Source organism: Tursiops truncatus, chromosome 2, assembly GCF_011762595.2.
Source record: "Tursiops truncatus isolate mTurTru1 chromosome 2, mTurTru1.mat.Y, whole genome shotgun sequence".
NCBI lineage: Eukaryota > Metazoa > Chordata > Mammalia > Artiodactyla > Delphinidae > Tursiops > Tursiops truncatus.
In genome coordinates this window covers 63,390,937-63,404,691 of record NC_047035.1, presented here as the reverse complement: position 1 = coordinate 63,404,691, position 13,755 = coordinate 63,390,937, and the positions used below count along the sequence as shown (strand labels likewise).

The 13,755-nt window shown below is 38.5% G+C and overlaps 2 protein-coding genes across 5 annotated transcripts in view; both read left to right on the top strand.

Annotated features, from left to right (window-relative positions):
• PSMA6 (proteasome 20S subunit alpha 6) overlaps window positions 1-13,755 on the top strand; it is a 32,770-nt gene that overhangs the window by 11,474 nt on the left and 7,541 nt on the right. For 2 of the 4 annotated variants that reach the window (XM_073800557.1, XM_004319559.4), the window contains exon 2: window positions 13,659-13,753. In XM_073800557.1, coding sequence (XP_073656658.1) covers window positions 13,659-13,753 — 95 coding nt within the window. Of the gene's footprint in view, window positions 1-2,411; window positions 2,479-7,481; window positions 7,582-13,658; window positions 13,754-13,755 lie in introns of those variants that run through there. The other 2 variants (XM_073800556.1, XM_019924027.3) reach the window with 2 other exon arrangements.
• Window positions 1-13,755, top strand: part of PRORP (protein only RNase P catalytic subunit) — a 159,156-nt gene that overhangs the window by 144,856 nt on the left and 545 nt on the right. Inside the window, exon 10 of the transcript XR_012329999.1 lies at window positions 13,659-13,753. The gene's annotated coding sequence lies outside the window, so the exon portion shown is untranslated. The remainder of the gene's footprint in view (window positions 1-13,658; window positions 13,754-13,755) is intronic.

Sequence of the window (13,755 nt, the reverse complement as noted above, 5' to 3'; positions counted from 1 at the left end):
TTGGCCCACTCGAATTGCTCTGTCATGGTACGGCCTAGAGCAGGAAGCCGCGGCCGGAGTTTAGTCCCGGGCTGAAGCATGGCCGGAGCTGGGACGGGAGGAGGGCCGAGGCCAGGTCGAGTCCCGTGATGTTCCCACTGATATCTGCAGGCAGAGATGGGAGCCCGAAGGCTGAAGGCCTCGGGCTCTCCAGGGCAAGCGGCCGCACTGCCTGGACACTGTAAAGCGTTGAGGAAGGTAGGGCTGTTTGACGTGAGTGGGCCCAACGTCTGTAATCCTCTGATGGGTAATTGGTTCCTTGACCTTCCAATTAAAACGTCGCCCCTCCGTTTTCCTTTGTTTGCAGCATGGACTTCCTGGTCCTGTGGTTAACTCCGCGTAGGCATTCAGAGCCTTCTGTGTGCCAGACGCTGTGCTGGTCCTGGGGGATGCAAAGATGTCACACCCTCACCTATACTGAAACTCACAGCTTAAAGGGAGTGACAGATACGTAAACAAACGGATAAAAAGAAAAATAAAAAGCGCCAAATTACAACTACCTACAGAGTTCAGGACATCTTCGAAAAACTGGTGGACAGGATGAGTGGCTGTCAGTTCTAGAGCTGCTCTTGAAACTAGCACTTCTCTTGACCCACATCTGTTTGAATGCTACTATAGTTTAAAAGCTGGTTCTGAATTGTAGATGATGTATGGTGAACTAGCTGTTTCCTGAACAGCTTCAACGGAAATAAACCCTAAAGTAGTTACAGTTATTCAGTATAGTAATATATTTTGTTGGATCGAAAAGGTGTCAGGGTTTGGGTAATGCTTATAACCCCGGACCCTTAACCCCTTGCCCTGGAGAATTCAGTATCAGGAGAACCTGATTTACAACTGGCCGGTGATGGTTTCATTTTTGAGTGAATTTAGTACCTCAGTGCCTTGGCGAGGACAGTGATAAAATCGTCTGTGCTTGGAAATCATAAGGAGAGAGTTGGCCTGTAAATGAGGTTCTCTTCACCTGTAAATTTTAGAAATAAAGATAACTTGGAATGAAAGCAGTCTACTATATGGCTCTATACTGGATATAACGTAGCAAGAAACAACATCATATTGGTTAATTCAGTAACCCCTTAACTCATCCCCAATTGAAAAATATGACCTAAGATAGAACAGAGAGATGATAACTGTATCTTCAAGGAAGTTTCATTTTTAAAGTTTCATTCCTGAGTTTTAAAGATTTTTTTCTATGTTAGACTATGCTTTGAATGTTCTATTTCATGGTTTTTAATATGCAAACAGGAAAAGTCACTTAGACCTACACTTTGCTTTTGTATACTATATTGTGAAATCTAGCCGTAAAGCGTAGGCTTTAACGCTTCCCAGATTTGGTGAGTAGAGAGGCTGAATATAGTGTCATTTTAATGGTTTTAAAAGATTCAGAATAGAACATGTAGTTCAAAACAAGTTAAATATCTAGACAGAATAATTTTAAGCCCTGTCTTGTTGTATAACACACTCCCTCTGCTATGCAGGGCACTAATTAGACATTGCTAGGAAAAGGAAAGTGAAAGAATAGTTAGTAGGAGCAAGCAGTGTAGTGGTGAAGAGTTCAGGCCCTGGAGCCATACCTGGATTCAAATTCCTGCTCTCCTCCATACTAGCTCACCAGGGCAAGTGATATAACTTTAGCCTTAGTTTCTGTTTGCAAAGTTGGCCTAATAATTCCTTCCTTATATGGTTGTTTTGAGGATTAAATAAAATGATACATGTAGAGTGCTTAGCACAGTATTAAGTCCTCAGTAAATGTTATTTTTTGTTTGATGCTTTGGCTTATTTTATTTTTGGTCTATTAAATTAGTAGCTCTATTTTCTTCTTTCATTGTCCATCCATGCTTGATTCTCTAGTGAAATATATGTACATTGTCATAATGTTGTAAGTACTGTTTATTAGTTTATAAACTTTAGAATCTGCCAAAGACAAAACGTATAAGAATTATAAAGTGCAAATTGTTAACCATAACAGTGGAAAAATAATATAAGAAAAATGGAGAGATGACAAGGGAATGGAAAGGCGAGTATGCTCCTCATCTTCCGTAGTTGGAGTTCAAAAGATAAATGTAGTCTAACGTTGATAAATTTTAAAAAATAGAGGTATAAATTTAAAGTTACAATGCTAACTATAATCATAAACGAACTGTTGGCAGTGTTTGTTCCCAAGGAGTAGAGAGAAAGATTTTTGATTGTTACCTGTGCCTTGAAAATTTTCTCTCAGTGAATGTATTCTAGGGGTAGGGTGTGTGTGTGTGTGTGTGTGTGTGTGGGTGTGTATGTATATATAGAAAAACTGTGGCGCTATATACAGAGCACTTATCAGTGGGGAAACGAACGCCCATAAGCCTGACTACTTTCAGGCCTCTCTTCTGCTTGCAGGTCTTTTGCTGGATATGCCTGGCAAGGGAGGTAGGAGCAGTCACTTGAATTGCCTCCCAGATGAAAGTGAGCACTGCTTGGTTGCTTCTAAGAAGGGAGCATGCTGATAAGGAAAGGAAAGAAATGGTCTGGTAGAGACAGACTGGAGAGGACAGTTTTCTAATCTGGAAGTGGTACTGTGTACTGAAGCCAGGATTCCTGGGGAGTCCTTGCTCCACACCAACTAGGAAAACTTTATACATATGTAAAATAGAGATAATAATTCCACTTACCTTATAGGTCTCTAAGGATTTAATGAGCTAATAGATGTAGAGTACTGTGTCTGTCACATAGTAAGTGCTCAGTAAAATGTTTCTGTGAGGGATACTGTCAGGAAGAAACAAGTGGCTGATAAAAATGGAATCAGGAGTTTCACAAATAAGTGGATTGAGGAGTACTTACTGTTTGCTTCTTTTGCTGTTAAAAAAAAATTCTTGTTTTAAAGTAGTGTTTCTCAACCCAGACTTCTCATGGCCTCTTGAATCTGATTTGAAATTAAATGTGTATATGTATACATACATGTATATATATTCATAAATACATACATATTAAAACTACACAAAAATAATGGGATCAAACACTGCTATGTTTCAACCTCATATCCTCCTCCCCCGACACACACACAAACGCCAAGATTTCTAATGACCCCATCTGCTTGAACATCACCATTTTAAGGAGTGTAATATTTGGAGACACTGTGAAATGAGACACACTTCCTGCTTAAGTTACAAGGTTAGGGAAAGACAGAATGGCAGTTTCAAAAAATCTTAACAAAAAGTTTCTAGTCATACAGCATTCAAATTGAATGTAGACGTATCCTGCAGAATACCTGCCTTTCCCCAGTAGAATATCTCTTATTTTTTTGATAACCAAACTTTGAAGAATGTATGGACCATACATTATTTTTCCAGCCCATGTTTATATGGGAAAAACTCATATTTTCCAAAATTCAGTACAGGTTTTTGTTTGTTTTTAAACGTCTATTTTTTTCCCAGTGTTGTAAGTTAGAAGTCTGGTAGGCTTAGGGTCACATAGGCTGAAAATTAAGGTGTCATTAGGGCTGCATTCTCTCTCTTTTTTTTTTAATTTTAGATTTATGTTTTATTGGGGTAATATTGGCTTATAACATTAAGTTTCATGTGTACAACATTTCTATTTCCGTATACCCTGCATCATGCTGAGCACCAAAAATTTAGTTTCCATCTCAGTTCAGCATTTTAGACAAAATTATGGATGGGATAAATCTTGAGTTACGTTCCTATAATTGGCAGAATTTCAGAATTACCTGTAGATGCTTCGAAATGAGCGTCCATAAATGGGATGTGCATCGCTGTTGTCGCTAGCATCACACTGAGCAGCTCATACTGTGAGCCATTGTCGGGCATTGTGTGCTTGTCCTGAACATTTTGTCACAGTACCTTTTATTTAGCCCCTGTTTTTTCCTAGTGTTATACGGAGTCCTGGAAAAGTTGGGAAAGTGTTGAGGAAGATTGTAGAGGAGGAAGCAGAGTGTGTAAGAGATTACTGTGGAAAAGAGGTCTCTATATACAAACAACTGTTTACTAACCATTTTATTTGTAATCAAGGAAGCAGTTTTCATTCTAACCTGTTTGTTGTTAGGTTGAACCTTGTGAAACTGCTGGTGTTTGACTGGTTTTTACCTATAAAAATAGCTCTTTCGTGTGGTTCAATCTAATACATGTATAATAGGTAATATACTATGTATTTAAGTTACTAATTAAGAAATTTAATATGTAACTTAAATCCATTATAATCTTTCCCATTTAAAATAATAAATTCATTATAGTTTTTCCCATTTAAAAAATGAGAAATGGGCTGTCATTTTCCTGCATAATCTTGGACATTCAATAACAGATTACTGAGATTAACATAACAGTGCTTGCTAGTTTTGTAAGTTTCTGAAATTTTATCCAAAAACACAAATCTTTAGTAATGGAGATAAAGTGTTTAATTATTATTTCTGACATGTGAATTCTGACTTTTAAAAACTAAACATGCCTTTTAAATGCTGCCTATGAGCTATTTTCTCTTAATTGGGCTTTGTGCTCACCTCTGCTATAAACTGTGACATTACTTTTTACTCTCCCAGTGTTTCTTTAGAAGATACCTTTTAGTTATTGTCTCTAGATTCTTTACTTGGCAGTTTCCATTTTTGTGGAAATTATTGTAACATACATATTTTATGGTGGTATTATTTAAATTAAAATTGTTTTAGTTAAAAATTTTTTTAAATTGAGGTATAGTTGGCGAACAATATATAAGTTTCAGGTGTACAGCATGGTAATTCACAATTTTTAATGGTTATACCCCATTTATAGTTATTATAAAATATTGGCTATATTCCCTGTGCTGTACAATATGTGTTTTTGTAGCTTATTTATTTTATGCTGGTGGTAGTGTTATAATGGGGATTCATTTACACAAAATTTTATTGAAAATTACAGTGCAGTGCACCATGGTAAGTACTAAAATATCTGTGCAAAAAAGGGTACTTTTGGAAGTGACACTCACAGGGAGAGCCAGGAAAGTTTCCTCAGAGAATATAAATTGATCTACATGGAGATTAGATAAGGATATTCAGTGAGACCAGTGTATTGGTCAGTCAGTGTGGTTGGAGCAGACAGTGATAACTGGAAGAGTAGATTGTAGCAAAATTTTGAAGAGATTTGGATGCCATTCTAGAGTTTGGACTTTGTCCCATAGGTTTTGGACATAGCCGGCAGAAATCTTTAAGAACGACAAAATTATTAAGTAAAATAGAAGAGTTGAGTGTAGAACTAGAGTAGAAAGGGACAGATGACAGGAAGACCACTTTGGAGAGGCTTGTTCAGTAATCCATATAAGCCCTAATGAGTGAACTAAGGTATTGAGAGAGAAAGGCTGGAGAAGGGGAGATTCTTGAGTTTTATTTTTTTATTTTTTTTGCGGCACACGGGCCTCTCACTGTTGTGGCCTCTCCCGTTGCGGAGCACAGGCTCCGGGCGCGCAGGCTCAGTGGCCATGGCTCACGGGCCCAGCCACTCTGCGGCATGTGGGATCTTCCCGGACCGGGGCACGAACCTGTGTCCCCTGCATTGGCAGGCGGACTCTCAACCACTGCACCACCAGGGAATCCCTTGAGTTTTATTTTTAAAAATTTTATTATGGAAAATTTCAAACCAAAGTAGGTAGAATAATAAAATGACCCACATGTATCCATAATCCCACTTCAGCGGTTGTCAGCATTTTATCAATCTTGTTTTCCCATATACTTTTCCCATCTCTGCTGGACTGTTTTAAAGCAAATCCTAGATACGAGTGGACATTTCTCTGATGAGACAGAAGTGAAGAGTCAGAAATGGTACCCAGCTTGAAAACTTGGGTGGTTAGTAATTTGAGATAAGGACTATAAAAAAAGAAGGAGGTTTATAGAGAAGAGGAGTTTAATTTCAGCCATGCCTGTGGGAGAAATAGGCATTTGCAAATGTGGGTTCAGAGCTAAAGATGACATAGTTAGTGGTGATTATATAGGATAAAATCATCTAGTGATAGGGAGAAATGATAGAATTCTGGGGGATACCAGTATTTAAGGAGTCAGCTGAAGAGATGGAAGCAGTGAAGGAGACTGGAAAGTAGGAGATGAAGAGCAGGATTGATTGATTGATTGATTGATTGATTGATTCGGCTGTGTTGGGTCTTCGTTGCAGTGCACAGGCTACTCAGTGCGGTGGCTTCTCTTGTTGCGGAGCACAGGCTCTTGGCCACATGGGCCTCGGTAGTTGCAGCACGCAGGCTCAGTAGTTGTGGCTCACGGGCTCCAGAATGTAGGCTCAGCAGTTGTGGTGCACGGGCTTAGTTGCTCCGCGGCACGTGTGATCTTCCCGGACCAGGGCCCGAACCTGTGTCCCCTGCATTGGCAGGTGGATTAACCACTGCGCCACCAGGGAAGTCCCAGGAATGATATTCTTAACTAAGAACTTTAAATTAAATTTAAAATTCAGTTCCTTCATTGCACTAGCCATATTTCAAGTGCTCAGTAGCCACATGTGGCTAATGGCTATTATATTGGACAGTGCAAATGTAGAACACTGCCATCATCACAGAAAGTTCTGCTGGACAGCACTACTCTATACAGAGAGGGAGAGAGGACTAGGACTCCTTTAATGAATCCTGGCTAATTTGTAGGCACATTGTCTATTGAGAAACATTTTCTACTCCTTTAATGAATACTGGCTAATTCATAGGCACATTGTCTATTGAGAAACATTTTCTATGTGTAAAAAAAATTTTTTTTTGTGGGACAAAATTTTATTGTATGGTGAGGGCTGTAGCTCTTTCTTTTGTGGCCTTTTATCTTTTGCATTATTTAAGCAGACCGGATAAGTAATGCACATGAGTGAAACCGGCTGGTGAGATAGGAGGAGGAGTGATGGGAACTGTGAAAAACTGCAAAACACATGCCAACCCTAGATGATTTTTCCTCTGCAGGACAGTTGCTATGTGGGAATGAGGGTCAAAAGATACCAGAATTTTTTTTTTCTAAGAAAAACTAAACCCTGATTTTATTTTATCAGACTTTTAGTTAATTAAAATCTTTCTAGAAAACTGTGTATTCTAAACCAGTTTGAGTAAGCTGGATTGGGTCCATGGCCAACCTTTGACTTAGTGTCTACTGGTTGCAAGTGTAATTTTAAAATTCCTTGGTTCCTGCTTTCTTTGACTATCCATTTTGGTGGTGGAGGGGGAAATACACATTTGAAAATGCTAAAATTACTGGTGAGATAGGAAATACTATGGGAATTCAGAGAAAGGGTTGAAGAGTCCCTTCTAGGACAATCAGAGAAAGTGTCCATGGGAAATGGAAGAGGCTTGAGGGGAAGGGCAGGCATTGGCTAGGTGGAAGGAAGTAAGAGTGATAGGGCAGTCCAGAGAGGACCTGAAGCAGCAGACATGGGTGTGGGAAGGGTCAAGGTCTCTAAGCAAAAAGTACAGTGTAAGAGGAGAGATGGTAAAAATTGCAAACTAATAGCCCTGTATAACCATAGATGGAATACTTTTTAGGCCAGAATTGTGTTCCGAACAATCAGGTAATAACACAGCAAGGAGTTGAAAATGTGGAACTGAAATCAGGTGAGATCAAGGATGGTAACCCAGATATATATCTGTATAGAAGTGATTGTCCCTAATGTTTCTTTATCTCTATAATATGTAGTGATAACTCTTCTTTTATTCCTGGTAACTGGTCATTTGTATTCTCTTATTTTCTTAGTTAGTCTGGCTAGAGGTTTGTGTGAGTTTCCTGTGGCTGCTGTAACAAATCACCACAAACTTGGAGGCTTAACACAACAGAATTTATTCTCTCACAGTTCTGGAGGCCCGAAGTCTGAAATCTGTATCACCAGACGAACATCTAGCTGTTGAGCAGGGCCATGCTTTCTCTGGAGGCTCTAGGGAAGAATGCGTTCCTTGTCTCGTCCACTTCAAGAGGCTGCCAGCATTTCTTGGCTTGCGGCTGCATCACTCTGATCTTCAAGACCAGCATTTTCAAATCTGTCTGCTCCCTCTTCATAGCACCTTCTCCTCTGTGTGTATAAAGTTTCCCTCTGTCTCTTAATAGGAATGCATTTAGGGCCCACCAGGATAATCTCCCCATCTCAAGATTAACTTAATCACATGTGCAAAGATTTCTCTCTCTCTTTTTTTTTTTTTCCCCCGTGGCTATATATGGTAGTATTTGCAGGTTCCAGGGATTAGGTCATGGATATCATTTGGGGACCGTCTTTCAACATACCAAAAGGCTTATAATTTTGTTGGGTTTTTTTTGGTTTTTGGTTTGGCCGCACCTTGCGGTACGTGAGATCTTAGTTCCCTGACCAGGGATTGAACCCATGCCCCCTGCATTGGGAGTGCAGAGTCTTAACCACTGGACTGCCAGGGAAGTCCCGTTGGTTTATTGTTTTTTGTTCAAAGAATCAATTTTTGACTTTGCTCATGTTCTCTTTTTTGTCTATTTCATTGATTTCTGATCTTTATTATTTCTTTTCTTCTAATCTGGGTTTACTTTGCCCTTTTCTAGCTTCTTAAAGTGGAAACTTAGGTTTGCAGTGTAGGACTGAGGGCCCCAACTACCTTCTGGCTGTTCACCAGAGGCCACCGGTGGTTCTTGCCCCATAGCTACTTATCATGCCAGCAGGAAGAATCTCAAGAGTGAGTCTGCTAGCAAGGTGGAGTCTATATACTGTAATCAGTAGCGTGCCATCCCATCACCTTTGCCATATTTAGTTTGTTAGAAGGAAGTTAAGAGATCTTGCCCACACTCAGGGGAGGGGATTACACAGAGATGTGAATACCAGGAGGCAGGTATTGTGGAGGGGAGGCCACCTTAGGATCTGTCCACCATAGCAGTAAAATTCCTTCTGAACACTTCTGCTGCATCCTACAAGTTTTGATACATTTTTATTACTATTCAGTTCAAAATATTTAAAAATGTCCCTGGTGATTACTTCTTTGATGCATGGATTATTTAGAAGTGTGGTTTTAAATTTTCAAATTTAAAATTTTCCCTAAGTATAGGGATTTCAGCACTTTAAAAATTGAGACTTATTTTATGGCCTAACATATGGTCTGTCTTGGTAAATGTACCATGTACTGTTAATACCATGTGCCTGTATATTTTTCAGTTATTGCCAGTAGTATTCTACAGATACCACCTAGGTCAGGGTGGTTGATGGTGTAGTTCATATCATGTATGTCTACTTTTTTGGTGTTTGTTTCTAGCGGTTGCTGAGTGCCAGTGTTAAAATCTTTAACTGGGTGTGATTGTCCATTTCTTTTTTTAATTTGGTCAATCTTCCTTTCATGTATTTTGAAGTAGTCTTAAAAAGTGTGTATACATTTATGAGTGTTATGTCTTCTTATGAATTGATTCTTCTATCATTTTGAAATGTTCCTCTTTATTTCTGATAATACTCTTTGTCTTGAAGTCTACTTTATCTGATATTAATATAGTCCCTCCAACTTTCTGATGCTTACTTTTACGTGGTATACGTTTTTTCATCCATTTATTAAAGTGTGTCTCCAGTAGGCAGCATATATTTGAGTCTTGCTTTTCTATCCATTCTGACAGTTTCTGCTTTTTTTAATCTTAAAATTTTTTTATTTGAATTTTACATATTCATTTATTTTTTATACAGCAGGTTCTTATTATTTATTTTATACATAATAGTGCATGTATGTCAATCCCAATCTCCCAGTTCATCCCACCACCACCACTCTCCCGCTCCGCTTTTCCCACTTGGTGTCCATACATTTGTTCTCTGCATCTGTCAGTTTCTTTTAATTGGAGTATTTCATCCATTAGCATTTATTTATTTATGTATTTATGACTGCATTGGGTCTTTGTTGCTGCGCGTGGGCTTTCTCTAGTTAGGGCGAGTGGGGGCTATTCGTTGTTGCGGTGTGCAGGCTTCTCATTGTGGTGGCTTTTCTTGTTGCGGAGCATGGCCTCTAGGCACACGGGCTTCAGTAGTTGTGGCGTGTGGGCTCAGTAGTTGTGGCGCACGGGCTTAGTTGCTCCACGGCATGTGGGATCTTCCTGGACCAGGGCTTGAACCCGTGTCCCCTGCATTGGCAGGCAGATTCTTAACCACTGCGCCACCAGGGAAGTCCCCTCATCCATTAGCATTTAATGCAGTTGTTGACATGGTTAGATTTAAATTTACTATTTTATTTATTTCTGTTTGTCTTTGTTTTGTTTGTTTGTTTATTTGTTCCCCAGTACCTCCTCCCTTGCCTCCTTTTCAATTATTTGAACAGTTTTTAGAATTTCATTTTAATCTATTAGCCTTTTGGCTACTTCTTAGCATCCTTTAGTGTTGTTCTAAGGAATATAATATACATGCTTAACTTCTCCCAGTTAATACTTCTCATTTCACATAAAATGTGCAAGCCTTGAAACATTGAAAGTCCATTTACTCCCTTTCTTTTTTATAAGTAATACATGTACATATTTCATAAACTCCACAAATGTAACTTTTGTTAAGTATTTATATATATATATATAAAAAAATAAAATAGATCTATTTATTTATTTATTTTTGGCTGTGTTGGGTCTTCATTGCTGCGCGAGGGCTTTTCTCTAGTTGGGGCAAGTGGGGGCTACTCTTCATTGCAGTGTGTGGGCTTCTCATTGCGGTGGTTTCTCTTGTTGCAGAGCATGGGCTCTAGGCACATGGGCTTCAGTAGTTGTGGCATGCAGGCTCAGTAGTTGTGGCTTGTGGGCTCTAGAGCACAGCCTCAGTAGTTGTGGTGCACGGGCTTAGTTGCTCCGCAGCATGTGGGATCTTCCCCGACCAGGGCTTGAACCCGTGTCTCTTGCATTGTCAGGTGGATTCTTAACCACTGCACCACCAGGGAAGCCCTTGTTAGGTATTTTTAAAGAATTAAAGAGAATAAAATACTCTTTTATATTTATCCAGATATTTACCATTTTTTGATATTCCTCATTTCTAAAGATTGGAGTTTTCTTTTGGTATCATTTTCCTTCAGCTCGAAGAACTTCTTTTAGTGTTTTTGTTGCAAGTCTGAAAGTATCTTTATTTTACTTTCATTCTTGAAGGATGTTTTTGTTGGATATAGAATTCTGAATTGATGATTTTTCTTTCCACACGTTAAGGATGTTCCACTGTCTTCAGGTGCAATCATGGAATTCAAATCATTGTTCTCTTGTGTATAATCTGTTCTTTTTCTCTGTTTTTCAAAATTTTCTCTGCTTTTGGTTTTCAGGAATTTGACTATAACGAGTGCACAGGTGTGGTTTTCTTTGTATTTATCCTGCTTGGAGTTTGCTGGTTCTTCAGTATGAAATTTTATGTCTTTTTCCAAATTTGGAGCATTTTAGCCATTATTTCTAAAGATTTTTTTTTGGTGGAGGGGGGGTTCTCGTGCTTTCCTGTCCGTATGGGACTCCAGTTACACATTATACCTTTTGATGTTGACCCACAGACTTGTTAAATCTGTTTTCTCTTGTTTAAAATTGGATAGGGAATTCCTTGGTGGTCCAGTGGTTAGGACTCTGTGCTTCCACTGCAGGGGGCTCAGGTTCAATCCCTGGTCTGGGAACTAAGATCCTGCATGCCGTGCAGCATGGCCAAAAAAAAAAAAAAAAAAAAAAAAGAGGGATAGTTTGGTTCATTTTCATGTATCTCCATTCTGCAGTTAAGTTCACTTGGTGAATTTTTAAATTTCAGATATTGTATTTTTCAGTTCTGTAATTTCTATTTGGTTCTTTTGTAATTTACTGAGATTTCTTATTTCATCTTGAATATTTTTCATTATGTCATTGAACATACTTTTAATAACTTTGCCTGCTAATACAACATCTGGGTCATCTCAGGGTTGGTCTCTTCTAAGTAGATCATGTTTAACTATGTTTTGTTTGGTTTGGTTTGGTTTCTTTTTTGGTATGTTGAGTAATTCTGGATTATATCCTGGGCATTTGTGAATGTTAGGTTGTGAAGACTGGATTCTGTTATATTCCTCCAAAGAGCGTTAATTTGTTCTAGCAGGCGGTTAATTTGGGTGGCAGCTTAAATCTCAATTCTTTTATCCTAGCTAGGCTGCTTGGAGTCTGTCTTTTGCGTGTGTGGTTATGGAATCAGCTAGAGATTTGGGCAACGTAGAAGTTGGGGCTCTCCTTCTCTGGCTCTCTCCTTTCTCTTCCTCATTTTCCAGCAGCTGTGGTTGGTTACTCCCCCAAGCTGTTCCCTAGCTCTTCAGGCCAAAAGGACAGAGTTTTCTGTGGGTGTTTACCCCTGACTGGGACCTGCATGCAAACTTAAGTCATGAAAATGGGGAGCTCACCCCAGTCCATTGCCATCTTCAAGCGTTGCCTCCCTCTTTGGAATCTGCCTCTTTTGGCCTCTTTCTGGTGTCTTTGGGTAGTTTTGTCTAGAGTTTATAGTTTACCTGTGGAGGGTTGATCTGGTAGAGGCTTTATTGACCATATGAGAAACAGAACTGAGAAGCATTATGAAACATTATATTTTAGAAGTTGTTTGTGGTGTAATGGGATGGTAAAAACAAGCTGTTGTAATTAGCTAGTTAAATGTAAGTTAGATCTGAGGATTTTCTTTGAGGTGATTTTTCTAGAGTCCTTTTACTCTTTTGTTCTCTTCAATATGTGGCCACTTAGAAATATTTGGCAAAGGATTTTTATCACAGCTCCTATTAAAGGAAATTCTTTGGTGTCATAGGTAGTATCTTCCTCAGATGATCTTCATCACCAGTGGCTTTTTGAACCGAATAAGACCAGGCCTCAGACCTGGCGCACAGAGTAAAAGCATCTATTATGCATCAAATGTAGATAACAATTGGAGTAGTGAGTAATTTTTTTCTTTTACATTATCCTTTATATTTTCTACAGTGAGCATATATTAATTTTTGTTGCTCTTTTCCAAATTACAAAATATATGTTTATATTAAGTTTAAATATTACAGAAATATACAGCATAGAAAGGGATAGTCTCATCTGTAATTCTACTCTCCACAGGCAGTCATTATCAGCTAAACCACATGGTGCCATAGTAGTTTGTTTTTATAAACCACTTCAGTTCAGCTGTTTTAACATGGGAATGATTTGACAGCAGCTAGAGAAGTACACAAGCTGAAGTTTGTTATAGATAAACTAAAGAATCCTATAGTGTAGGTAACATGAAAATTGCAAATAACATGATCCAGAAGATTTCAATTTGGTAGGGGGGAAAAAAAGGCAAAGTAATCTAACAGCAGTTAAAACTGCATACAGTCAATTAGTTATTGACCAAAAGTTAACAGAAATAGTAAATCTTGAGAAAATTTAGATCACCTAAATTTGACCCAGGGAAACCAGACTTGGTAGAAATAATGGCTACAAAACAAACTTTTTAAATGATAAAACGTAATTGATAAAGATTTGATATAATAAAACTTAATTAAATGTTTATTGGAAATTTGGTGTTTGTACCTGATGAAAATGATCAAAATGGAAAGAAGTGGAGTTGGTTTAATTACGATTTATTATTATCATTATTATTTTGACTTTGCATGTATTGGATGGCATTCCATGTTAGTTCATAAAGCTCTTTATTTTTAATAACTATTTGTTATTCCATTGTATGAATCTATGATCATTTATTTCACTTCTTAAAAAAAACTGTTCTATTTTCCAGAATATGCTTTTAAGGCTATTAACCAGGGTGGCCTTACATCAGTAGCTGTCAGAGGGAAAGACTGTGCAGTAATTGTCACACAGAAGAAAGTACCTGT